Source organism: Aethalodelphis obliquidens, unplaced genomic scaffold (assembly GCF_003676395.1).
Source record: "Aethalodelphis obliquidens isolate GAN/ISIS:26980383/991018 unplaced genomic scaffold, ASM367639v1 scaffold13, whole genome shotgun sequence".
Classification (NCBI taxonomy): domain Eukaryota; kingdom Metazoa; phylum Chordata; class Mammalia; order Artiodactyla; family Delphinidae; genus Aethalodelphis; species Aethalodelphis obliquidens.
The window spans coordinates 21,975,917-22,003,519 of record NW_020837957.1 but is presented as its reverse complement, the minus strand read 5'-3'; the positions used below and the strand labels follow the sequence as shown (position 1 = coordinate 22,003,519).

Sequence of the window (27,603 nt, the reverse complement as noted above, 5' to 3'; positions counted from 1 at the left end):
TTTTTCATATTATGAGCATTTCAAATGTCATTTAAAAATTTGAATGGTGATATACTATTTGATTCCTTGGGTTAGGAAAATTTAAGTTGGTTTTTAAATAATATCTTTAGCATATATTCACATTATGCATAAATGTCCTCTCTTTGTAATTGTCATATGGATTTTAGGGAAGAACTTTCTTATTTAAGGTTGCATACCAGACTAAAGACAGGGAAAGGACTCATATTTTACAGGTGGGGTATGTAGCACAGTAGTGTATATGAATATGTATAAATGATTAAGGAAAATCGCTAGTTCAAAACAGTGTCTTAATTTTGTTTCTACAGCTTTATAGTATAAAACAATATGCATACATACATACAGGAAATTTGGTAAACCTAAAATGCTTTGTTTCCAGGGAGAGTAGTATCAATTTTTTAACCTGGTCTTATGATTTAGAATAAATAAATTTGAACATGCACTGAAACTAGCATCATCTGAAACCTTTTTTTCAGATTTTTGATTTCTGCAACTTTCAAATCTACTTCACTGTGGTATCTTTCTTTTCATCTTTGAACACAGGAGTGTGTTAAATGAGGCTTTGTATTTTTATAATTGATTTATAGGGAACTTCTCAAAATATTATTTTTAAGACTTGTTAAATGTGTCCAAGAAGTGTTTTTGAGCTTTTTTCCTAAGTAATTTTTGCTTAAAAGGATATTATATTTTGCCAAGACTAAAATAAAAGGTCCGTGTTCAGTTATTTTTTTAAAGCCACAATATTTAGTAATTCTAAATTAACACCTTTAGTAGAAAATTGTAAGTAATAAGTTTTGTTTTTGTTTTTGTTGGGAAGAGTACCAGATGATAAAACTATTAATGAAATCCTAAGACCTTACATTGATCCTGAAAAGTCTGATCCTGTAATTCGTCAAAGGTATGTTTCAAAAATCTTGTAACTTTCTGAAATTATTAAAAATGTTGAGGTATTTACTATATGCATATTTATTAAATAAAGCCATGTCTTTATTAGAGTATAATGTTTCTGTACTGTTTACTTTCTGTCCCATTTCCTTGGTGTGTACTCAAGGCTTTGTCAGTCAGAGATGATGCTCTGGGTGAGGATTTTGGTTATAGTAATAACAGCAGTACTTAACACTGTTTGCTGCATTCCAGACTACTCTTTGAAGCTTATAATAATAAATGTATTAATTCATTTAATCCTCACAATAACCCTTTAAGGTAGATTATTGCCGTTACATCTATTTTACAGATGGGGAAACTGAGCCTTAAAGTGGTTAAGTGACTTCACATGGCTAATAAGTAGGGAAGCTAGGATTCAAATCCAGGTGGTCTGGAGTCAGAGTCTGTACTCTTACCCCTTAAACTAAACTGCCTTTCACAGTTGAACTAAAAACTCTGAAAATTGAGTTTCCAAGTAGTTAAAGACAGGAAATCCTATTTCAGCCAAGTCTTCATAAAACTGAGTAATACACACTGCCTCCTGTCCAGAAACACACCATGGACAAAAATGGTTAACATAGCATAGTGGAAAGATTCAGTTATGAATATCTGGGTTAGAATAGCTGATTCTGTCCCTTATTAGCTACGTGACCAGGAACCAACTTACTTCCGCACCTTAATTTTTTCCATCAGTAAAATGAGAATGATGATGTTTACTAGATAGAGTTGTTACGAAGCTTGTAAAAAATTACATATATACAGTTCTAGTACAGAGTCTAACACATAGTAAGCAGCACTCAAAAAAGGAAACTATTAATATGTGAATTATTCATGTTTCTGAGCAGGAATTTCTTTTCACCGGGTGATACCTGCTTAGGTTATGAATACTTGTTTTGGTTAAAATTTGAAACTGAGTGGATTCTGAAGTGTCTGATTCAGTTCTAGTTAAATCTCTTCTTCTACTTTTCATAGAAAGTGGTGCCCAGACTCAAACAAATCCATGTCACATATCAAGCGGTGTCTCTGGGACCGCTACCAGAGTTGAGTTTCTTTTCCTCTTATTACCGATAATCTAATTGTTATTGCTGGTCATATATTTAACAATAAGACAAAATACCTGCCACCAAATTGGATACATTTTTAAAAAATAAGTAAATTAGCAAGATTAATCTGTACAGAGAGAAGAAAGGTAATTTTTAAAACAGATCCTTGGTTGAAAAATATCTTTAACACCGTTTCTGTGCTTGGATAGATAAATTTTAAGTATTATTAATAACTACTCATAGATGCTTAGTTTCCATAGGCACAGTTTTAAAATACACTAAAAATCAGTTTTGCTTCCTTTAATATGACATTTTTATTTCAGGTTGAAAGCCTACATTCACTCTCAGACTGGGGTCCGAATTTTAATGAAGGCAGAAAATATGCAGCAAAATTTAGTAAGGTAAAATTGCTTCCCTCTCCATTTCTTTAAATGTTTTCTAATTCTGTAATATAATTAAGTAGCTTGCTTAGCTTAAGTGGCTAGTTATTATGCTAATTATCTGGCAATCAACAAAGCCTAGGCCTTTAAAAATGACCTTCAAATTAAAATTTTTAAATAATCACACTTATCATAATACAGGATAAATTCAATTGAAAAATCACCCTGGTTAGAATATTTTAAAGTAACATCATGTGCAACTGAAAGATTTTTAAATCCCATTTTAACTTATTTCAAGAAATATTCTGTACAACAGAGTTCCAAAGTTCAAGTTTTTGCTTTTGGAAATAAAAAATTCCTGTGATGAACTGACCATTGTATATATCACAGTGAAAAGAACTCTACATAGAAATGTGAAGAAAGCCAGGTTCTAAGAAACTATGTGATTTGAGAGTTTTAATATCACTGGGCTCCCTGTTCCTTCATTAATGGAATGATGAAGGAGACTACACTAAAAGATCTCTGAGAGTCCCTTCAGTGTCTGCAGTTATGTGTCATTACATTGAATTGCAAAACCCTGATCTTTAATGTCTGTGATACTTTCCCTGTCTTCCATCGTTTCATTAACAAAACTACTAGATCCAGTTCAGACTAGATAGGATTGGTCTCATCTGCTAGTAGAGCTTAGAGATGTAAGCATCCAGGCTGTGAAAGCAGATCTGGGTTTGAATCCCAGCTGTGCCTGCTTCCAGTTATGTTAACTTGAGTAAATTACATAGCCTAACTTGCCTTCGTTTCCTCATCTCTAAACTGGAGGTGATGATAATCAGATTATCATGAGAGATTAAGATGATTATTTAGCACATGGTAAGTGCATGCTTTTATTATTTCTACTATTACTATTACTACTACAGAAGATAAATGGATTCTTAAAAAAATCTTCTAAAATTCAAGGAAACCAAAGTTGTATGTGATAAAAGGTAAATGTAGGATACAGAATATTTTAAAGTTTATAATATAGGGCAGACTGCATAGGCCCAGATAGCATTCATTTTTGACTTGGAAATATGTACTGTAAATCTCCGAAGAGGGAAAGGGAATGGCGATCTCAGCTTGTCCTATGAGACAGGGTTTTCTAGAAGAGTGACAGAAATGCATGCAGCATGACATGACCCAGAGGGGAGCATTTGGTAAAACTGTTTTGGGCAGTTGCATAGAAGGAAATGAGAACATAGAAAGACCAGAACACAGGAGGATACTAATAAGACTGGTAGGTTTTATTTTAACAAAGAACCAAAGAGGATAAACCTTCACCAAAAAAAAAAGGTTAAAGGAGCGTACTGCAGTGAGATCAGATGACCTAATTCTAGACACTCAACTTCTCTGGGCTTCATGTCCCTTTAAGGTCCTTTACTTTCTCTTATTTTATGACTTTCCTTCTTTAGGAACCCAAAAAGGACTTTGGTTGGGCCTTGGGTTAACCTTCTTAATCCCCAAAGGGGAGGGAATGATAGATTAATAAAGTAAAAGATAAGTGGTATTGACTTTAAGCAATACCTAGAATAGGCTGTTTTGTTCCTAAACCTGAGCCAAACTTAGTAACATGAAAAGTACTCTGACTTTACCTTATCTATGTAGAAAACATGTCTTCCAGATTTCCCCATTTGAGTTGTTTACTTGAACTCAATGATATATGAAAATACCATCAAAGAAGAGGAAGCAGAAGTATACAACCAAGATCTAAGAATTTTGTATTTAAAAATTGCCACCCTATTTAACTTTGACTAGTGATATTATCACTTTAAGGCAATAATAATGTTAGAAACTCCAATTGAGGTAGCTTTTATCATGAAGGTGGACCTAAGTTGGAGTAAGGTACATCCTTATGTTTCTGACTGTTCAGTCAGCCTTAAGGTATAGTTATCCTAATTTCTACAAAACTTCCTAGTTTTATTAGGATTTTCTAATCATGAATAATGCAAGTAGATACTATGGAGATACATTTAGAAATAGTTTTTTTTTAATTAAAGATTTTTTAACCAGTGTTCACCAGATAGTACATTCATAGATAGGCTAAGATGAGCATTCACATTTGATTGTATGCTTAATCACAGTTATATCATTAAAGGGAAGTACATTCAGAGAACATCTAAGTAAGATTATTATAGGTTATAAAATGTGGGCTTCTAATTTAAGATAAGGAGAATTTTATTATTTCCTGAAAAGTACTTAGAAGGTAGAACCATGTATTTTCCTTGTGGCTTTCTGATTTTAAATGTATCATATGATTTATAGCATTCCGGTAAATTCAGAGTAGAGTCTTTTTACCAAATACTTGGTATTGCCAATTTCCAGTGGTTGTGTTTTCCATTCTTGAAGAGTTTATGACAATTGTCCCATGATATACCTGATCAACTAGAGCAATCTTAAATGTTTCCCAGGCTTTAGCTTTGCCATATACAACTTTTATTTTTAGGTTTAGGTGATCATAGAATGTATGTCTAACTCTAAAGAATTTGTTGCTGATCTATTTCAGAGTTTTCTTTCCAGAATACACAGGGTTTGAATTTGTATCTTCTTATAAAAGTAAATATGTCTTCTTAAGTAAATCCATTCATTCATTCAGCAAACACTTAGTACCCATTGTGGTCCAGGTGTTGTTCAAGACATTAGGCTGATAGCAGCAAGCAAAACCGTTCCTGTCTCTGTGGAGCTTACATTCCCAGTGGAGGAGAATTCATGTAAGGTACCCTCTTGCCACATCATTTCTCACCAGCTTTCTGTTCTCAGAAAGTAAATGAGTGTTTTGAGTCAGAAAAGCCTATGTTGGTAACACCAGGCACCATCAGAGGCAGCCATTGTATTGCTGCTAACTTAAGTTATTACTGACAAGTTAGAATACTCCCAGCTTTGATACTGTCCATTTAATTGTAATTTTTCAAATCTATTGAATTTTAGACCTATATTTTACTTATTAATAGAATCATTTATTTTTCATGAAGAAATTCAGATACATTTTCTATTTTTTATGTTTACTTTGCTGCTTTGATGTTTATATAAGATCTTGATTTTGATAAAGATGTGATTTAAGCTATTGTGGGATGATTCTTTCCAGATTTACTCAAAAGCCATTAATTAAGCACATTTACTCTCCTAGGCATATAAATAAAAATTGGGGTTTATACAAGACTGAGTAGGGTACAGTTCTGTTGTAGCAGAGAAAACAGACATGAAGTAAAGGTGACTGGGGTACCTGGCATGGATCTGTCTTCTGAGAGATGGAGGTAAGGCCTGGAGAGGCTTAGGGCACATTGAGTTTCAAGTAGAAGTGGCATCATTTTCTCGAACGTTATTTTCAAAAAGAATGGCCTTTCTATACTAATCCCTTATTACTAAGCTCCCTTCAGAGTAAGATTATATCACATTCCAACAAGAAATAGTAACTCCTTCCAGAATACATAATCTGTGGAGAAGTAGACCTTATTTTACTTTAAGAGGTTCCAGGTTAGACTTTGTAGACCAAAAGTTTTACCATTACAAATACTAAATTTATTAAATCACTACTTCTCAAACCTAACACAAATTATGAGATGTTCCAAAATAACCTTTTTGCTCTTATCCAAAAACCTACATCAAAGTAGATTTTCTATAAATTTGAAATAATGTTATAAATTTGATGCAGACCTTGGAAAGTTACTAAGTTTCTGTTTTCCCATCTGAAAGAGGGGATCAAAACAAAGGTATTGCACTGTTGTAAAGATTGCTTCCAGATAATGCATGTCAGCTACTTAGTATGGTGCCAGGCACATAGCAAATCAGTCTCAGTAAATATGTATTATTCATGTATTACAAGTTGCAGCATTTAGGTCAACATCTTGCTGAGTTGACTCAATGAATGTAAGAGTTTTTGTTGTTTTAATCCTAGAAATTACTTTTCTTAGTATCAATAAAAGGAGGAAATCTGTTTTTTAAAAAAAGTTCTGTGTGGCTGGCAGTTGACTTATGTATTACTTTTTGAAAAATAATGGCTTCTTTCAGCCAAATGATTTCTTATACTTCTGGGAAGTACTCTAAGTTCAATATTAGCTATGCTCCCAACAGGTCACTCACCACTAACCACAAGGGGGCAGATACCCAATCATGTTAGTTTACATTTCTTTTGACATAAATAGTATTGGAAGAATATGAAGCTTCAGGGGCTACTTTATTTAAGATGTCATCAACTGTTATCTCTGTACAAATGACTCCCAAATCTAGAGATATTTTCAACCTTTCTCCCAGACTTCAAATGTTAGTTTGCATGTATCTTCACTTACACATCTCATTAAATCTTAAACTCAACATGTTTAGATCTCATCACACCACATCCATTTGTTCCTAGTGTGTGTTTCTGTGTGTGTTGTTTTAAATGAGGATTAAATGGACTGCTGATGTACCTGCCATCTAGTAAACAGTCAATAAATGTTGACAGTCATTCCTTGTTATTGGCACTGTCATTCTTCTTGTAAGCAAGGCATATGACCTAGAGCCATCTTTCACTTCTCCCTCACCACCCTGCCTTACGTGGTAGGCCTCCATATGAGCCTTCTGTATGTTCTCTCCATTCTTTTGAGAAGATTATTGTTTATCAGTGTCTACAGTGGAGCCTATCCCTTCCCCCCAACTGGATGTAATCCTTATCCTTTGAGCTTCAAAAACTTCTCATAGGTTCCTGCAATCCTGTCTTATATTTTATCCCAATAAAACATCCCATATGATGATAAACTCCCTTTTGAAGACAGTGGCTGCCTTAGGCATCTTCATCTTTATATTTTCTGCAGTGCTGAGTCAGTGACTTTCCCATAATAGGAATTCAGTTTTAATTTTTTTAATAAGTAGTGTACTAATGCACTTAAATATATGTGTGCCTGCTATGTGCTAGGTGTTGATACCACTTTAATACTCTAAAGCAGGGTTTGGACAGCTTTTTTGCAAATGGCCAGACAGTAAATATTTTTGGACTTGTGGGCCATACAGTTGTAGTTGTCAATCCACCATTGTAGCACATAAACAGCTATAGTCAATACATAAATGAATGGGCATGACTGTAAGACTTTATTTACAAAAACAGACAATGGGCAGGATTTGGCCTGCTGACCATAGTTTGCCAATTCCTGCAGGCTTCAATTCTCAATATGTAAAATGAAAGAGAGAGAGAGAGAGAGATTGTTAAAACTACCAAGTATAATTTAAAGTTTCTTCATGGATACATGTATATGCATGGCTGAGTCGCTTTGCTCTGCACCTGAAACTATCACAACATTGGTAATCGGCTATATTCCAATATAAAACAAAAAGTTAAAAATAAATAAAAATAAAAGTCTTCGCAGTCCATTAAAAATAAATTAATTAATTAATTAATTAATTAAAGTTTCTTCAGAAAAAGTAGCACCTGTTCAGAGAACAGGCTTTCTGATATGTAACCTTGACCTAAAGTATCAATGGGTTAAGATTGATCAAGTCTTGGACCTGCTGTATAAAAAATAAATAAAATTCCAAAATTCCAAAAAAAAAAAAAGATGAAGTCTTTATTTTTCATTTATTCAGATAATATTCATTGGGCACCTTCCATGTGCCAGCACAGCACTAAGCACTAGGAACACATAGACATCTAAAAGACTAGCCCTCAAGATGCTCACAGTCAAGGAGGGGAGATAGGTGTGTGGTAATGTTACAGTAGATATGTGTTTAATACATATGGCATAGCAGGTGACCAGTGGAAAACACGGGCATCTTTGCATGTCAGTTTTTGACTGATGCACAGACCAGTTGCCTTTACTCTGCTTCCAAAAATTGGCATATAGAGCCAAGAGTTGAGACTTTAAACCCAAGCCAAATTAAAGCTTTATCTAAGCTTTGATTTCATGCACGTCACAGAAGATTATTACTCTTTTTGGGGGGACTACCCTATTGTACGTGCAGATTCTATTAGTTGTTTCCTGCTGTGCTGGTTGTAGTTAATCATTTTGGAACACTTTTTTCTTTTTTTCTAAAAGGCAACCAGCAAAAGAATGAGCTATTTCTCTTGGATGATTTTATTTCCGTGCTGAGAGGATTTTTTTTAAATAAAAAACTGAGGTTACTTTACTTTCTTTGGATCTGTAACATGAAATATTTAAAAATTATTCACTCTGAAGTTAAGAGGTAAGACACTTTTTCCTACGCCCTTTTAGAGAAATTGGTTTCTCTAAAGGCCTCAAGTAAGACCCACCTGACGTCTTTTTGACTTTTGCTAACACCCACCCACCAGCAAGCAAAGACCCCCTTCTACCTTAAAGCAGAGTGACCTCCCAGTTCACATTACTTGCTCAGATTCTGACTTCCTAGAGTCTCAACTCTGCCTGCAAGATACCACCTCTCAGACTTTGTTGATTCTAAGAGTCTAGTCTCTTGCCTGCCTCACCTCGTAGTCCTGCCAGGTCCCTCCTTGCTTTTCACCTAGCCCATACCCCTACTGGCCAATTTTGCTACCTTACCATAAGCATCTCTTCAACTGATCATTTAACCAGTATTTCTTTTCTCAGAACATTGCTTCTCAGATTTCAGTGTCCATCATAATTATCTAGGACAGATGAAAATGTTGATTTTCAGCCCACCCTCAGAGTTTTTGGTTTAGTCAATCTTACCTAGTACCCAGAAACCTGCATTTGTTAAAGTCTCTGCCTCCTGAGGGACCCTGATATAAGTTATCCCTGGGACCACACTTTGAGAAACACTGCCGAGGATGATAAAATCCTTGAGGACATTTTTGAATCCCATACAAGTGTCTAGCATGTTTTCTATATAATAAATATTTGGTAGATGTTTATTCAGTTGAGTTGTTGAAGTTGTGTAAAGAAATATGTCATTTAATATTAGGATGAATTTTTGAAGTCAAATTTCTACATCCTTAAAGATACTAGTCTGTACCCTTTGCCTAATTGAACTGGAAGTAGAAAATTAAGTCTTATTTCAGGCTTACAGAGAATGATTGAAAAGTATATTTAAAGATACTCTAAATAGGAAATGTATAATATATATGTTAAAAGTTAGGATTTTTAAAAAAATATCCTGCCATTAGAACTGAAGACCTTGGAAGTTAAGATTATTTTGATAATAATGGTACAGAATTAAATATATGTCAGAGAACATTAAAGGAATTCCAGAATTTCTAAGAACAGCATTAACTACTTTCAGATGCCTTGTCTTATATAAATAGCCAGAGACCATTTCTGCCTTTTAGTTAGATCCCTTGAAAATAACTGTGATGAAGGAAGGGTTAGTGAGTAACAGCAGTGTGCTCTCTAGATGAGATTACTTAAACTTCCTTTTGTTTTCCTTCTGGAATTTAATTCTAGCAATGAGTTCTGCAGAGATAAATGCGGGAAATCACTTAATCTAAGAGTCAGTTGTAAACAGACTTGCATGTAGTAGAAGATGCCATCATCAGCACTCACCTATCACATTAAGAAATGCATTTCCAGTAAAGTTTTACTATAAATGTTTGTAATATATTTGTGTTTTGATCAGTTTTGTACTAATAATAATTATTCAATCCAGAAGAAATTTTAACATTTAAAGCCTTAAGGTCATAGGTAATAAAATTAAATTTTTAGCTTACATACACATTTTTGTTACAGAGAAGTGTGATTGGGCTATAAGTAAAAGATTTTCAAGCATAAATGTATCAGTATTTAGGATAAAATTCTGTGGAGAATTGGAATGGAAATACAATCAAGGAGAAAAGGAAACTATATAAGATTTCTAACTATTAAGGAAGAACTTGTTCGTGCAGTTTTTAAATTGATGATACTGGTACCATTCCCCTTTTACTTATTAGATTCTAGTGAATTTTTATAAGAGTGATGTAACATTTTCATTCTAAACCATTAATATTTACACTATACCATAAATTATGTTCTTTATATCTATTTTAACTTGTGAGTAAAGAAATGAAATTTCAGATGTCTGTTTTAAAATCTATAAAAGTGTCATTGTTTTCTGAAATTATTTTTGGTTAGGTATAAGCAGGAAAGTGTGAAGAACCTGAATAAGTTTTGCCAAATACACACACAAAAAAATGTTTGCTGCAAGGGTGATTTAAAATCGGGGTTAAATCTAGAGGCTGATGGATGTCTTTATGGAACATAATAAGTATTAATGACACCCTCTTTTTTAATATATATATATATTTTAATATATTTATTTATTTTTGGCTGTGTTGGGTCTTCGTTGCTGTGCACGGGCTTTCTTCGTTGTGGTGTGCAGGCTCCTTGCTGCGGTGGCTTCTCTTGTCGCAGAGCACAGGCTCTAGGCACACAGGCTTCAGTAGTTGTAGCACACAGGCTCAGTAGTTGTGTCATGGGCTCTAGAGCGCAGACTCCGTAGTTGTGGCACGCGGGCTTAGTTGCTCCACGGCATGTGGGATCTTCCCAGACCAGGGCTCGAACCCTTGTCCCCTGCATTGACAAGCAGATTCTTAACCACTGCACCACCAGGGAAGTCCTAATGACACCCTCTTATTGATTATCTCCTACTGTATTTTAGGTACTTTGTTAAGCATTTTATATACACTATAATTATGTTACACTGTACATACATTATACATTATAAATATGCTTAGTTGCACAGAGAGCCCTGACTGCAGCTTTGTAACTACTAACTGGTAAAACCTAGATCCAAACCTAGGCCCACCTGTCTCCAAAGCCTTTGCAATATAGCACATGCCACTCAGCGCCATAAATGACCACAGTGCATGTTCTTAGATTATGTGGAACCCAACCCCAGTTCTTTGTTATCCCTCTTTGGGATTATTGATTGTTTTCCAAAGTGAGAATCAAGATCAGGATGAGTACATGCTCAAAATGGTTTTAACTTTTGGCCACATTTTGGACATAGACTCTAGAACAACGGAAGCAAGGGATCATTTACGGACTAGAAAATGTTAGAATCAACCTGAAGAATGTCCGCACACATAAAGAAAATATGTAGAGCAGGGTGCTAAATACTTTTATCATCTCAGAGATGACACGTCCAGTGATGGAATGGGTTTCATATGTGGCATTCTGCTTGAGGCAGTTTTATGATAAGACTTGTAAACTTAGCTCTAGGGAAGTTTACTCTTAGGTAGCTCTAGGGAAGCTGAAGCTGTACCAGTTGGCAGAGCTGGGTGAGTGAAGTTTCAGCTGCTGTGAACTTGAGAAATTTAATTTGAGAGGCTGTACTGAAAAGTAGATCCAAAGTGATATGATGGTCAAATTCTTAACAGATTATAAAGACTACAATTTCCATAGTAATGATCTCATTTCAAATATATACTATTTTGATCATTGATTAAGGGAATTATGTAAAATATAAAATGAGAGTTTTCTCTAAAAACTTGGAAAATAAATTTTAACCCTCAACTTAATCCACTAAATTTATCCATTCTAGTTATGTTACATAATAATTTATATCTAACTTTGTATACTCTTCAGAGAGAGTAATGACATAATTAATTGAAATTTCTAGGTGATTCAGATACTTCATTTTAGCCAAAGTGCTTCACCTTTTCAAGCAGACCTCTCACTGAAATTTATACGTACCAAAACTGTATGAATTCTATGTGTATTCCCTTATCCTCTACCTTGTATAGGTACTTTCTTCCTAGAAATCCTTCATCTTTTCATCTCTAGTGAATACCTAATAGTTCACCATTGTATTCCCAGTTCCTAGAACAGCATCTGGTACATGGTAGACCTCCCTCAGTAAATATGTGTTGAGCGAGGAATAAGCAAACAAGCAAAGAGTTGAGTGAAGAACTCAAAAGATTGGCTTTACAGTTCTAACTCTGCATCTCCTTGAGCAACCCTGAGTAAGATACTCCTCAGGGCTTCAGTGCCCTCACCTGGAAGACAAAAAAAAGTAGATTAAGTTCTTTGTAACTCTAAAATAATATAATTCTATGGTGTAGTTAATTCATGAACTATTTAACTAACATTTAAGCAAAAGTTTTTCTGAGGAACGTGATCATATTTTCCAAAGTGATATACTTCCTAATAAAGATTGAAAATGTAAGAGTCTGTACTGATCAGACTCCTGCATTTAGTCTAGCACCAGAGGAAGCATATGTTTTGTTAATGAGAGTAAGGCTAATTAAAATTTCCTATGTTAATTAGGAGAAAATCCATGGAGGAGGAGGGATTTTAAGAACCAATTAAGGAGGAGGAGAGCTAGAGTTAGCAAATGAAGTGCCTAGATATTATAGGCACTATAATATTTGAAAGAACATTTGGAGGTGAATAAGGGACAAGAAAGAAAGTTTATTGAGTATCTACTTAGCTTTAGATTTCTATCCTGACACTTATCCCAATGAAATGTGATAGTTTGTTTGTTGACTGGCACTCCCAATAAAATGTGGGGTTTATTTCTATGAACTTCCATTACCTAGCAGACTATCTGTAATGGTAGACACTAAATAAATATTTGAGGAATTGATTGATTAATGAAGCTAGGCACTGTTCACATTTTCACATGCATTAATTCTAATGAAGTACATACTATATCTCTACTTTACAAGATAGGAATCTTAGGCTCTGAGAAATTGACTTAGCCCAAAGAAACCAAGCTACAGTTACAAAGCCTGGATTTGGACTCAGGTCTTTTTGGCTTCAAAGTTCATGCTTTTTCTACTAACTAGCCCATCATATAGATCATGAAGATAATCCCTGATAAGTATGTTATTTCCCTGCTAAAGGTGCTAAATTACCTTTGAAGTATAAAGTCTTATTACTAATATCAGTTTGGCAAGTTACACTTTAGAAACATTTTCACCTGTTACATTTAATCTTTACAAGCTAGCTGATGAGTAGATAACCTTTCCATCATTATACTGATGAGGAAAACTGAGTACCCTTGAGGAGTCACAGCTTCTAAGGACCTGTGATAAGATTGGAACCTAAGCCTCCTGGATTTAAAAGTAATTGAGCTTACTAGTGAAGATAAGGAAAGCCTGAACAAATAGCACCTAGAACAAAAGCCTTGTAAGGCCCTCTTTAAAGCATGTTTTAAAATGTGTGATTAGTTACTTTATTTCACCGCATCCCATACCTTTTGTCATCAATAGACGGGATGGTCTGCCAGCGCATTTCTGACCGTAGAGCTTTCTGAATGGAGGCATGTGTCTGTGCTACCCCCCTCATGACTGGTGCCCCACGTCAAGTATATGGAGCCCTCGTTTACACATTTACATAAATTACGTAAAAGTCCCAAAACAAAGTGCAGCAAACCACTAATTCAGTTACTGTAATCTTTTTAATATGAAAACTAGAGAAATTAGGTAAGAAAAAATTTAACTTTGACACAATCTACTTCTAATGTGACGTGGACAGTCTGAGTTGCAAAAACTGTCACACAGGAGTATTTGGAGAAATTTTAAATAATACCTTTTACTTGTAAACAGAAGAGTTAAAAAACTCTCTGACCCCTGTACTTAGTTTGGTTTTATATGTTTTAGTTTGAATGTATGTATCTTTTTTCTCCTATTCTGGGTCTTCATTAACAATCTGGTTTCTTTCTTCCTTTTCATTTGGATTTTAAAAGCTAGTTTGTTCACTTAATCTGTTCTCTTTCTGCTCTATTAAAATAAGTTTAGTACTTTTAAATTACTTATTTTAAAGGAATTTGATAAGTATGAATCTAAAACATGTAGTTTATAATACATTCAGGAACCTTACTGAATTCAGTTAATACCAAGATGAGCCATACTTTATAAATGCTTAGCTATCGGATAACAGTAAACTGATTTATATTAAGGTTAAGTTTTTTAAACAGCAAGAGAGTCAACTGTGTACGTTTGGAATCAGTTAGTTGCACTTTTAACCTAGAAACCTAAGTTAAGAAATAAATACAAATGACTATTAGGAATATTGGTTAAGTGCTGCCTTTGGCAGACAAATATCAAAACTTGTACAATTTTAGAGCTGGAGGGATCTTGATGATCACCTCATCAGATGCCCTTATTTTATAGTGGAAAAAATTCTGTGGCCTACGGATTGCTATTAGATTGTTAAATTTGGAGAAAATTCAAATTTAGTTTAAGTATTTTATTAGGGGATAGAAGGGGAGATGATCTAAGGGGTGCCAGTGATCAGGTGGGAAATAGAATGGTTTGTGACTCCTTTTTTTTTTATTATTCTCTGTCTGCTTTTGAGTTATGGGAAGTTAAAAAATAAATCCTAATTTGCTAATGAAGTGCAGAGAAAGAAGTTCAAGAACTTGGCCAGTTTCTTTGAAAGTTAGTAACAGAGCCAAGATTAAAAGCATACCCTTGAGTATCAAGACAACTTTTATTTGTATGATGTCAAACACTGTAAACACCTGTTTAGCCTACTGAGCTATGCTGCCCTTACAATGCCCCTGTGAAGCTGCCTGGAGCAGGGTCAGCTAGTGAGCCTGTGAGAGTAAAGCAAGTGAAATAACAAGAGGAAATGTCTGAGAGGGTCCCTAAGGGTAAAATAAAAGACAAATGTTGGTATCTTAATTCTTTCAAACCCAAGTAGTTTGTCTTGTGGTAGCAGAGCCCTTTTACTAATGGGAACACCAGAGTTCCTGAAAATTTCAAAAATAGATGAAGCTGCCCCTTAGGATTCATTGACTTAATGACTTGCAGAGGAGCTAACACCTAAATGTTTTGGGCAATGCCAAGCTGGACTCTACACGTTGCCTCAAGATAATGGAAACAAGGAGGATTCAACGTAGTTGTAGCCTCTTGGAAGTAAATGTAATATAAACTAATATAAAATAATAAAAAAATGAAAGTTATACGGAAAGTTGTAAGGCTACGTTTAAAATGCAAAATGCATAAAAAGGCAAATAAGTGTTTCAGTGCTTACATAAGAAGTGCCATTCTTTGTTACTGAAGAAGTTCAGTGACTTTGTCCTGAACTAAAGTTTCTGTAAGAATGCGTTGTTATTTTAGGTAAATACAACTGTAAAACTGTGTTCATGGCTTAAGTAAATGAGCTAACAGTTTCTGTGTTTTATCATTTAGCTCTCATAATAACTCTCTGAAATGATACTGCTGTTATCTCCACTTTCAAGCATGGAAACTAGGAACTAGAGAAATTAAGTAACTTGTCCAGAATCGCAGACCAATAAGTGATGGAGCCAGGACTTTAACTCGGTGTTAGACTCCAAACCCAAGCAACCACTAAAAGTTACTGCTTCCTTTAACTAAACCCTATGTCCACACAATGTTACCCCATCTGTGTTTAATAGCCTTTCTTTATAAAACAGTTTACATAATTTACTTCTTAATTACTGGCAAATATTAATGGTAGCCTAAGAGTAACCACTCCTAGTAGAAAAAGAAATTCAGAATTTCATATAAAAATTATCTAGTGAAGTCTGACCTGTTTTAAGTGACAGACTGGAAAGCTGAGGCCTTGAAGCTTATTGACACTCAATAGCAATATTGCTGTGATGGGAAGTTTACAACATCTTCGGGTAAACACTAAATAAAATTCAGTGGTTCCCATTAAAACCACACAACATACCAGATTTTCACTGCATTTGAGTGAAATATTTTAAAGTAATTCATTATAAATTCTTACATAAATCTTTACATTCTAAATACTTTGTACAGAGCCTGCATGGCACATAAAATAGGGACCAATTTTATTAATAAAACAAGTGTAATTAATTATAGTTTTAAGATTGAAATAATGTATAACTTATTACATGGTAATTTTTAAGAATCTCTGAATGTTCCTCTGCTGGGATCTTATTTTGTATTATATCAGCATTAATATTAGGTTCTGATTACCATGTGGCTTTTGAAGAATTCTTTTTTTTTTTTTTAATTGTTTCAGCTTTGGAAGTCTAGAGAAGCTTAACGAAGATTTAATATTTTAAAAAGAAATAAAATGCCTAAAACATTAGGTATATACTGAAAATTATTTACAAAAAAAATGAAATAAGTGTTGATAGAAAACATTCCCTGATTTGGGAAATGTCTCTTAATAGAAGCCTTATGATTCAGTTAAAATGCACAGAAGATAAGTTGCTACAAGTGTTTGTAGGATACCACTTGAAAAGTTCCTATTTGAAAATTCAAGTCTTGCTTTCTCTTAAGAAAAATTTAGTTATATCCACTTTATATTTTACTTTATAAGTTAATTTTATACTTTTATATCTAATTCAGCCTCTCTTTTTTGTATAATCACTGCTAACTTTTTAAAAAACACTGCTTCTTTCAAAGGGAAATAATGTGTAAAAAATGTGATGCATTTAATCCTTGAATGCTGGAAGAACACTTTTAAAGTATTGTAAGCACATCTGTATTATATTACACAGGGAAAAGAATGTATGCACTCTGTGGCCTATGGGCACGAGGGTGGCTGGTTTAGGAAAACTGAATATTTTGCATTTCAAGTTTCTTTTCCACATAAAAAATATTCTATGATTCTAAAATGAAGAATTTAATTCCAGGAGTGGGGCATGTGGTCAGGCAAACAGGAGTAAAGTTTTGGTTTTACAAGTCCTCTCACTTGTCACCCACTTCTTAAAAAGAAATCAGTTTTTATAATGCGCTCGGCTTTGCACTTTGTTAAGCACTTCTGCTTTCCCTTATTGGAAAAATATTGCACAGGACAGACTTAGAACACAGAGAAATCACTATACCAAGAGTTCTTAGTAAGTGTGCTGCATGTCTGAGTCAGCTGCAAGGTATGGTGCAAATAATTTGTCACTAATTAAGAAATATCAAAGTTTGTATGATTTACTCTTAAAATTACAGCAGATTCAAATGTATCCCGATGGTAACCTCACTCTTGATCACTGACTGGTATTCCAGTGTACTTTCTTGAGTGGAAGGGGAAGGGATGGAGTTCCAGCTGTCAGGCCTGGTATCCCTTGGGATGTATGTTTTGTATGTGAATATCACCTGTCATTGGTGGAGATGGAGAAAAAAAGTTGGAGAACTTCTGCACTACTCTGGTGAAGGTGTTCTCTACTTTCTCCTCTTTGTCGTGACATGATAGTCACTTGCCAACACATTCCCTTATGCAGCTCCTAGTGAGCTAGCTGAAATTCCACCCCTTTATTCCTACCTCAGAAAACAAGCAAGGGAGAATGCTAGGGGCATGCAACTTTAATCAACTAAAAAAAAAAAAAATTTTTTTTTTTTAAGTAATGACTTGAGAATTTCATACTTTAAGGAGTATTACCATCTAATTACCTGTGACACATTTACTGGTTATGTCATGATACCATGACAAATGAACTCCATATTTCTTAAATTTTGTGCTTTTACCTCATTCATAAATTCAAACCTGTTTTTTTTAATTTCAAAATAAAGGAAAGCAAAATTTAATTATATGGTAATATATATTTCCAGAAAGTATTTATAATTTAGAATTAAGTTTTTACAAAAGTATTTTGTAGCCATTTTAGCACCATATATTACTAGGAACTATCATGGGATAGTTGTTTGGTTTTCTTTTAAGACTCAAACTAAATGTATTTGAGGAATTTGAATTTTTAGCTAGTCAATATTTTATCCAAGAAAAATTCATGACACATCAAATATAGATATTTTATAAAAGTTAGCCTTTATCCCTTATTGATATGAAAATGAATGACTTGTTCTAGAGCTTTCCTAATGTCAAATTATTTCATATACTTTTGATTTAGCTTTAGGACCTCTATAATAATAGCTCTTTTACCTGATTATTTTGGTAAAGTTACTATATTATAAGGAAATAACTGTTGGATTAATGTCATCATCATTTAAATTTTTTAATGTAAGGGACTCATATTTTATTTACAAGTAATTTCAAATAAAATGGTATTTTTTGGTTTTGCTTTTTTACTATAAGATATTATGAAATGGATCCTGACAAAAGTCTCCTTGACAATTTGAGGAACAAAGTGATCATTGAGTACCCAACATTACATGTGGTATTAAAAGAATACAGTAATGACATGGAAGTTCTTCACCAAGGTAAGTGTAAATTTGTTCCTGTAATGCTTAAATAACTCTAGTGAACTGAAGCAATTACATATTGTCTTTATATATTTTCCCACTGTACTTACACACCTAACTGAATTTACTCTGTAACTACAGATAATACTGTAAAGAACCATATGATTGAGCTGTTGCTTCTATTCTGTTTCAGAGCATGTAAGCTTTTATCAACTTAAAATGAATGAATCGGTTTGAATGTCTGGCTGTAAAAGGATATACTTCGCCTTTAGGGAGTTTTGTGTGTTTTTGTCTTTTTTTAAGGTAATAGTCTTCAAGTAACAGTCTGCCTATGATCAGATAAATTTACGCCCTAATTAAAACTCTTTAGAGATTCCTAAAATGAGAGATTACAAACATTTTTAGTGTTCTGCCTTATAGAAAAGGGAAATGTTTCAAGGGACATTGTGTTTAAAGTTTGGACTGCATTTAGAATAAGCTGGTGCCATTGCCTTGACCCTTTATCTCCTTTTCTTTTAAACCGACTGGTTTTACTTTCTCTGATTTTGTTTCCTTGGCTATATTCCTTGGCATTTTAGTGATTCCTTAAAAGTAGATACTTTCCCCTCTTTGGTGAGTAGTGGAATTGGGAGAATTTATTAAAACCAGAAACGATATATGTAAAATGTTAGTGTATAAAGTGACTTACCCATATCTGCATTTACTGATTAAGTTAATTATGTTTCAGTATGTAAATTCTAGAGGATGAATAAAATTTTAAAATTACTTCTAAAAAGAGAGAGAGCTACTTACTTAATTCAAAACCATTAGATAGCACTTTCAGCTAAGAGTTATAGGTACAGGACAAGTTTCATTGTAACAAACACCAGAGGGCCATAGAATCCTTGGATTGGATTGAACTCTATTTTTTAAAATATCTTTTGAAATATGTGGTTCAGGTTTTATTGTTATACCATCATTGTGGACTGTAATAGGCAGTAACCTTTATTGTAAGGTCTTCTCTGTATGTGTGTATGATAGCTTTTTTTCTTTGTGAAAGTTAATAGGAGAATTACTTTTTTTCCCTAAGTGGCCAAAATTTTGTCAGTGCCACAATGTGAAACCAGATTTTTAATTGGCACACACAAAGTTTCTAATAATCAATTATATGTCTCTAAATCTTTAGGTTAATTCTTTTTTTTTTTTTTTTTAAACATTTAGAATCAATTGATTTTTTTTTGGCTGTGTTGGGTCTTCATTGCTGCGCACGGGCTTTCTCTAGTTGCGGTGAGCGGGGGCTACTCTTCATTGCGGTACGCGGGCTTCTCGTTGTGGCTTCTCTTGTTGTGGAGCACGGGCTCTAGGTGCACAGGCTTCAGTGGTTGTGGCACGTGGGCTCAGTAGTTGTGGCTTGCGGGCGCTAGAGCTCAGGCTCAGTAGTTGTGGAGCACGGGCTTAGTTGCTCCGCGGCATGTGGGATCTTCCCGGGCCAGGGCTCAAACCTGTGTCCCTTACATTGGCAGACAGATTCTTAACCACTGTGCCACCAGGGAAGCCTAGGTTAATTCTTGACTTTATATTTTTTAAAATTTGAGAACATCCATTTTTATTTTCTCAAATTAAGTTAGAAATTTCAGTTCTAAATGACCAATTTCACTTTTTTTTAAAGCTGTGTAAAACCTTACTTTTTCCTTAATATAATTCACATAGCTCTCTCTCTCTCAATGTTGGTTTCAGGGAAAGTTGTTTAGTAATGTGGGTTACTAGCCAGAGCAAACATTGTCTGTGTAAATAACCACAGCACACACAGTTCCTCTTTCACCTTGTTTAGGAATGCACATTGAAGTAAGGCTTCCTGTCATGAAGCAAAAAGAAAAGGCTACTTTTGTAGTGTACTTGGAACCTTATGAAGTAAAATTTGCTATTTTTTGGTGGGTATACGATGTTTGGCTTATTTACAGGAAGCTCAAGTGACTCGTGCTTTCAGTATAGAAGATCATTTAGGGCTGCTGAAGCAAAGAACCAAAGAGGATCTAGCAGGATTTTAAGGACCATATCAGTGTTGTCACATAAATACACACACTTTAAAAATAATGCCAGGCCTTCCTGTAGATGCTTTTCTTTGTGTAAGCACTTCAAGTTGTCTGTTTCTTTGTACATTCCCACAGCATTGGATGTTCTGCAGGGTGGTCCCTTAATGCAGGGGGAGGGTTATATAAGAACAGGGCATTTTCTTTGGAAAGCCTTGAAATTCTTTCTCTCTCCAGAGGCAAAAATGTTGGATTTTGATCTTGAGTTCATAGCAAAGGTGTCTCTCTTCTAGTTTGGGAAAAATGTGTTTCTGGACTGGGATTCAGTTGTTTTTCACACTTGATGATTATTATAATGTTTGTTATAAGTCTAGATTGCCATAGTTTATTTTTTCAAAAGTCTGCCTTTTCTGATGGGCAATAGACAAGTTTTGTTTGCTTGCTTTTTGCTTTTTACAGAATGAAAAGGGTTGACTGGAAAAGATTAAGCAGTTAAGGTAGCCCACTAGGTGTAGAGTGTAGAGAGCTGCTCACTCACCTTGTATCAATCCAGTGGGAGGTGCTCAGAATGGTGTTACTTGTCTCACAGGTCCTTGTTTGCCAAAGTTAGCTAGTAGATTTAAATGACACAATAAAAGCATTTCAGTCTAAGGAAATAATAAAAGCATTTCAGTCTAAGGAAAAAAGAATGGAGTTCCATCAAAAGAAGAAAACTGGGCAACTTCAGTAAGTCACGAAAGGAAAAGGTGTTTCCCAAACTGCAGTGCCAAACAGCACAAAGCCCATTAACTTAAAAATACCAGCAAAATATTTGTCTCCGTTATTCTAATATAACTCAAAATTAGAAAATATCTCTGTCTTTTGAGGAGTCCAACCCAAAAATGATTACTTGAATTAGTGAAAATAGTAGCATAGCAGTTACTTACATATCAGTCTCTTCTTTTTTAACTTTTTTTGATTTTGGCCACTCCATGCAGCTTGTGGGATTTTAGTTCCCTGACCAGGGATCGAACCCGGGCCCTTGGCAGTGAGAGCATGGAGTCCTAACCACTGGACTGCCAGGGAATTCCCACTTCAGTCTCTTCTTGGGCCAATAAATCCTTTCATCCATTCTTCCTCTCTCCTCCCTCACTCCTGCTTACCCCCTCTTTTTCTTCCTTTCTCTTTCAGTGTGTGTGTGTGTGTGTGTGTGTGTGTGTGTGTGTGTGTGTGGCAGTGGGATGGGGATGGAGTTTAGGCACAAGAACGTACATGTAAATGCCACAGTGCAATAGGTTCTATCATGGTTTCAGTGCAGAGAAAGCCAGAGGAGAAAACAACTAACTTGTAATATCGTGGAGATACTTGAAGGACTCTGCTAGAGTTTATGAAATTCCACAAGGATCAGGACCATATCTTGGATAGAACCTATTTCAGTACCTTCCTCATAAAAAGGACTCAATGGACACCAGTTTGGTTGCTGGTACAATTGTACATCTAGGTACCATCGGCATACCCCAAGGAACTTGGCAACTGGAATATGAGGCAAGATCCAAGTTTATGGTTCTGGCATCAGCTCTTTATTAGCTGGGTCCTTGGTATTCACTCTGCTTCTCTGAGCTCTATTTTCTTTATCTACACAATGGAGATAAAGGGCTATAAGCCTCAAGCAAAATGATCTCTATTTTAACCTGAACAATTTTCAAAGTGTTTATGTGTTATTTCCTTTTAGCTTCACTATACAGTGAAGTAAATGGTGCGGTTACTCTGCTTCTCATTTTTCAAATTGAAAAAAGAAACCTAAAATTTGGTGTAACTTACAGTTATATTGATTCAGCATACATGCTACCCTGGCGGGGATAGATATAGGAAAGAAAGGTCCAGTGTCTATCCTCAAGGAGCTCTCAGTTTAGTTAGTGAATCATAGTCTTGCTGTAGTCAAGGCAGCTCCTTTAAAGGAGTTCCATTTCTGCTCTGAGTCTTCTTTCCTGTGAAAAGAAGGAGATGGAGATTAGCTAGTCTTCTGTCAGCCCACATTCACTCAACATATACTGACCCTCAATTTTAAGTTTAAAAAAAATCATGGAAAAAATTTATTCCAACCACACTTGGCCAGCCTCTGTGATAATAGTGGTCTATTCAGTGGCAAAAGTATTGGATCCTACCCACACTGAGAAGTGACCATTCCCAAGTCTTCCACAGAGTCAGGAAGGATGTTACCTCACAAAATATAATTGCCACTTTCAGACATCATTTCTCTATTTATTGTGGCCAGAATTGTATATCCCAGCTGCCTGGGACATGACATGGTTTGTCTGTCACCATGAGCGGTGCTGTTGGTATGCATCAGAAGGGAGGAGAGAAGAGGGGAAAACAGAACAGGCTAAACAGAAACAGCATAAACACTTGACTGTATGTTTACTTATTTTTTTCAGTGAAAGGTGAATCTACTAAGAACATTGGCAATTAAAATTGAACACTTCTTTTGGAGGAAGAACATGAAAATTCCCAGACAATTGCAGAGGACCTTGTTGGAAGATTTGGGGGTATTGTCGCTTAGTGGTTGGAATTTTTTGTTTCTCTGAAAAGTAATTAAACAGTCTTGAAAAAAAAAAATTTAATGTATTTTCTAGCCTCTTGAATTGACTCGTAAGGCACAGGCTTTAATATGCTTCATTCTGTAGGCCGAAATTTTTTTTATTTGTTAGTTTGATGCAACACCAAACCTAAGGATCACCTGTGTCAGCCACAAAGTTGGCGTTCTCTTTAGTGGAACCTCACTAAACAGAAAGGCCATGTGGCAGACCATCTAGCCACAGGAGGACTGGTCCATCATTTGCCTATTCTTGTCTTTGGGATTATATGTAACTTAACCTCTTGAGACAGCTGGATGAGTCTTTTATACTCGGGTAGCACCCAGTATGATGTCCTTTGTAAAAGGTTGTCTAAATACTATGAACTGCTATTTCTTATATTCATTTCAGAAAATCAGTGGCTCCACACTGTTTGAACCATCAGTGCTCATGAATTTGGCTTTACTTGTTCACACAGTGAGCTGTGTCTTACTATGAATTCTGTGCCTTTCATCCCATTCCCACTCTACTCTTGTCATTACCACACAGGGTGTTGTGATGAGCAGTTTTATGCTGTGTTTTGAAACATCTAGCAATAACTAAAGAAAAAACACTTGGAACTCATCAAAGTGTTACTGGAATGTATGTGTGTATTTATGTATATACATGACTTAATTTATACCTTATGACAGCTCTTTATACATTATGATCTCACATATTAAAATTAAAGTTTCCTAGTTTTATTGGAATTTATATAGTTATGAAATTGCAATATGACTATAAAAGATTATTACATCTGTATTGCATCTGTGCACTTAATGGTTAAAAAAACAATGACAAAATTGGACATTAGTGAAATTCGTTTTTAGTTTACAATTAGAATAAGTTTTAGACCAAAAGGAAACCAGAGGTATTAAAGAGAATTGGAAAGATTAGAAATATGAAAAGATAATGAGAACATGAGCATAAGAGAAACTTTTAGAACACAGATATATGTAACTTGGTGTACATATATATGAGAAGAGCCTCTAAAGACAATAGTGGCACAAAGACCCTTGGTATAAAAGTGATAGTGGAAATGTGATTCATAGACAGTAAGGCATTGCCATTTGAGAAATATATATACTTCCTAAAGCAGCTTCAGGAATCTTCTCCTCATATAGCAAAAACTTTGTGTAGAATTATGTTTTGCACAGTATTACTGGAGAGACGATGAAATGGGAATTCAAAATTTAACAGTGAAGTTTGTCTTCTTGAGACAGGCAAGAAAGAGAATGAATTGAATCAAATGTGTCATAGAATTGTTATTGGGAAAAGTGGGATAAAGAACACAAAAAGAACATGTGATCTGAATATCAGGGTGGAGAGGAATTTCCTGACAGTGAAATCTGTTATGATGTAGTCTCATTTCCAAGAAAAGTGTTGAGTTCCATCCCGTTTAGAATTTAAATTGAAAACTGGACAAAAATCAAAGGATTTATCCTGTACTTTCCCTCCCCCCACCCAGGTGGAAAAAGAAAGGGAAAAACCCCTACATGATCTAATGCATCTTTACCATCCCTATTGTCTAGAATTCTATTAGACTTTAAATTATTATAGTCTATTCCTTAGGAAAGAATTTAACTAGCAGAGTTCCCTTGACATAACTATCAACTCATTTGATTAATATGCACATTTATTCCCACAGGATTTACAATAAACATGTGTTTTAGTGAATAACCATGTCAACTCCTTGGAGGGGGTGAATTGGAATAATTCACTGAGAGCCCTAGAAGTTTGTAGTATTACAACCCAATTTCTTTTTTAGAGGCCTTCACCATTTTGGATTCCTGACAAATTCTGATGCATAAACAAACTCCCTGACCCACGTTAAGTTCAACATCCTGCATTTTGTTCACGAACCACATTTTAAAAGGAGAAAAGTTCCACCTGGCCTTCTTTATCTTTTAAACAATGATTTCAAAGGGAAGGTAGGCCTTTCGTAATTGCTAATTATTACATATGGGATTAATAACCATAAATTTACAGTAAACAAAACTTGCACCTGTTCATATTATAAATATGAATTAAAGAGAGTTACTAGACTATTTAAGATTCCTAAGTGTAGTTGAGCCAATTTGTTTCTCTGTAGCAAGTGATGGGATTCAGATTTCACAATGTATAGTAAAATGTTAAACACATAACTATGAGGCCAACAATTTCCTTTATACATTTTGTTTAATTTGGTTGGCATATACAGTGTGTTGTACCTGATTTCATATCAGTCATTAAATATTAAGTAAAGATGCCTACTCTGCTTTTATTTAAACGTAAATTACTGTATTAAAGTGTGTTGTTTATTTTCAGGTAGATATTGTATACTTTTGATTATTAGCCAATCATCTTTCAATTGCAAGTGTCAGAAACTCAACTCAAACTAGTGTCAGCATGAAGGGCAGTTTACTGGCTCCTACACTGGGAAATTCAGGCATGGCTGGATCCAAAGAACCAAAGAAGCCATCTTTCCAGCCCCCACACTTGACCCTGATTTTTTTTTCCTGGATTGGTTTTCTCTTCCAGGCAAATTTTCTGTTTGGGGATGCCCTCTTGGAGGTGGGAAGCAGTGAGGTGAGGATGGTAGGTGACAGCTGTTGACAGTTTCAGCTTACATCATCATAACCAAAGCTTGGCAGCAAGTTATGTAAAATTTGGAGTAAGAACTTTTATTTTGCCCAGATTGGATCACATTCCATTCCTGAGCTGATGTGGAGTTCCCCCAGAGGAAGGGAAAATTATCAGAAAAGGGGAAGGTGTAGGGAGCAGGTGACGAAAGGTTGTTCCTGAGAATACAAAAGTAACAAACAGATGTACACTGCACACTTAACTTGAATTTGAGTAGCAAGAGGTTTCTGATTTGAAATAGCATAAGGAGTAAAATTCAAAATTAACCTGCAAACCTTCATTGGCTTTAACTAGAGATTTCAGTTCCTATTTGATGCCACTGCTGCTTTGAGTTGCCATTACGGGCTTTTATTTTTTTTAATGCTTCCCATTTGTGTTAGACATTATGTTGCTACTGGTTTGATCAGATGCACAGAGCACCAATCTGTTTCCATCATGGATTTGGAAATTTCCAGTTTCATGAACATTTGAGAAATACTGATTTTGAAATTAGAGTTGTACTGGAGGACAATGCTTCAAAAAATGAAGACCAGGGCTTCCCTGGTGGCGTAGTGGTTGAGAGTCTGCCTGCCGATGCAGGGGACATGAGTTCGTGCCCCGGTCCGGGAGGATCCCACATGCCGCGGAGCGGCTGGGCCTGTGAGCCATGGCCGCTGAGCCTGCGCGTCCGGAGCCTGTGCTCCGCAACGGGAGGGACCACAACAGTGAGAGGCCCGCGTACCACCAAAAAAAAAAAAAAAGAAAGAAAATTAAGGCTATTTAAATAAAAATAGGCCCTTAAATAAACCTTTGGGGATCTGTACTTCATTACAAAGTATTTTCTTTCAACTTTGGTCAACTGGAAGCTATGTAAAGTATCTGTGCATATGTTTTTTAAAATGAACTAAAATGTAAACATTTTCCGTATTGGAGTGTGGTGGGCTGCACTCATTTTGAACTTCGTAACCGAATGCATCCTTTAGCCTTTGATGAGCTACTACACAACTCTGCTGTTGCCGGTTTTATTTTCTTACTGAATAAAGTACCAAATGCTTACTCTTCATGACTTGGCCCCAAGCTAATATCGCAGCCATTTCTTTCTTTCATCTCCACCCTTTACTTCAGTATTGTAAAACAACAAAAAGGTTACCATATATACGTCCCAGCCTTTTTCCCCCTGAAGTGCCTTTCTCCTTGTTCATATTCTCCACGTGAGCATACTCTCCCTCTCCTTTGAGACCCAGCTTGACCAGTAATTGCTATGATCCTCCCATGTAGAACCCATAGTTATGTTCACACTGCGTGTATCTCCTGATTGGCTGATGCTAATACTATACTGTTATTAGGACGGTTATTAGGACGGTGGTCCGTGGAATGCAATATTGAAGGGTTGCTGATGTTGACTTGTGCCACCAGAATCAACCGCTAAGCCCACATATGCACAAGCAATGAATGACAGGTACATCATGACTGTGGCCTGGCCACTAGCCTTTTTAAGACCCTAAAGATATCAAGAATGTTAAAATGTGAGCTCTAGAGTCAATAAAATACAGTACCATCATCCCCATTTTATGTGGGAAAGGAAATTAAGGTCCAAACCAGGTGGGTCACATGTAAGTAACTAGGCGAGCCATGATTTAAACTACGGCAAGTGGGCTTCAGAGGTCATTTCCTTAACCATTAGGCTAATTGGCCTCCTAGGTGGGCTCTGCCCAGGTCACCAAGCCATCCTGAAGTCATACTATGTTTCATGATAATTTAGAGAGAATATTACAGTTTACTGCCACTTAAAAATGGATAATTATTTTAATCGGCTACTTTAATGAATTTTTTGAAAAAGTAGGACAGTTTTTTCATGGTTTGTGAAGCCGCTTTTCTTGGAGGTTTCTCTTTGTTGATGGACAGCAGGCTGTTTCTTCTAGCGTGTTTAGTTCTTCTCTTGAGTCTTTCATCCATGTTACTCACATATTTTGCTGGTTTGGGTATAAAGACTTCAATCACTTCGGTTAGTTTGAAACCAGCTGTTAATGCTAGCACCAGTTTCTTTCAGTGGAT

General features: G+C 35.4%; 1 protein-coding gene across 2 annotated transcripts in view; it reads left to right on the top strand.

Annotated features, from left to right (window-relative positions):
- Window positions 1–25,195, top strand: part of ZNHIT6 (zinc finger HIT-type containing 6) — a 56,927-nt gene extending 31,732 nt beyond the window's left edge. Inside the window, exons 7-10 of one of the 2 annotated variants that reach the window (XR_003434330.1) lie at window positions 836–916; window positions 2,309–2,386; window positions 15,414–15,516; window positions 18,241–18,349. Coding sequence is in view for 1 of the 2 variants with exons in the window: in XM_027114230.1 (XP_026970031.1) it covers window positions 836–916; window positions 2,309–2,386; window positions 18,241–18,365; window positions 22,771–22,805 (319 nt within the window). In the remaining variant the exon portion in view is untranslated. Of the gene's footprint in view, window positions 1–835; window positions 917–2,308; window positions 2,387–15,413; window positions 15,517–18,240; window positions 18,366–22,770 lie in introns of those variants that run through there. The other variant, XM_027114230.1, reaches the window with a different exon arrangement.
- Window positions 25,196–27,603: the final 2,408 nt, after the last annotated feature.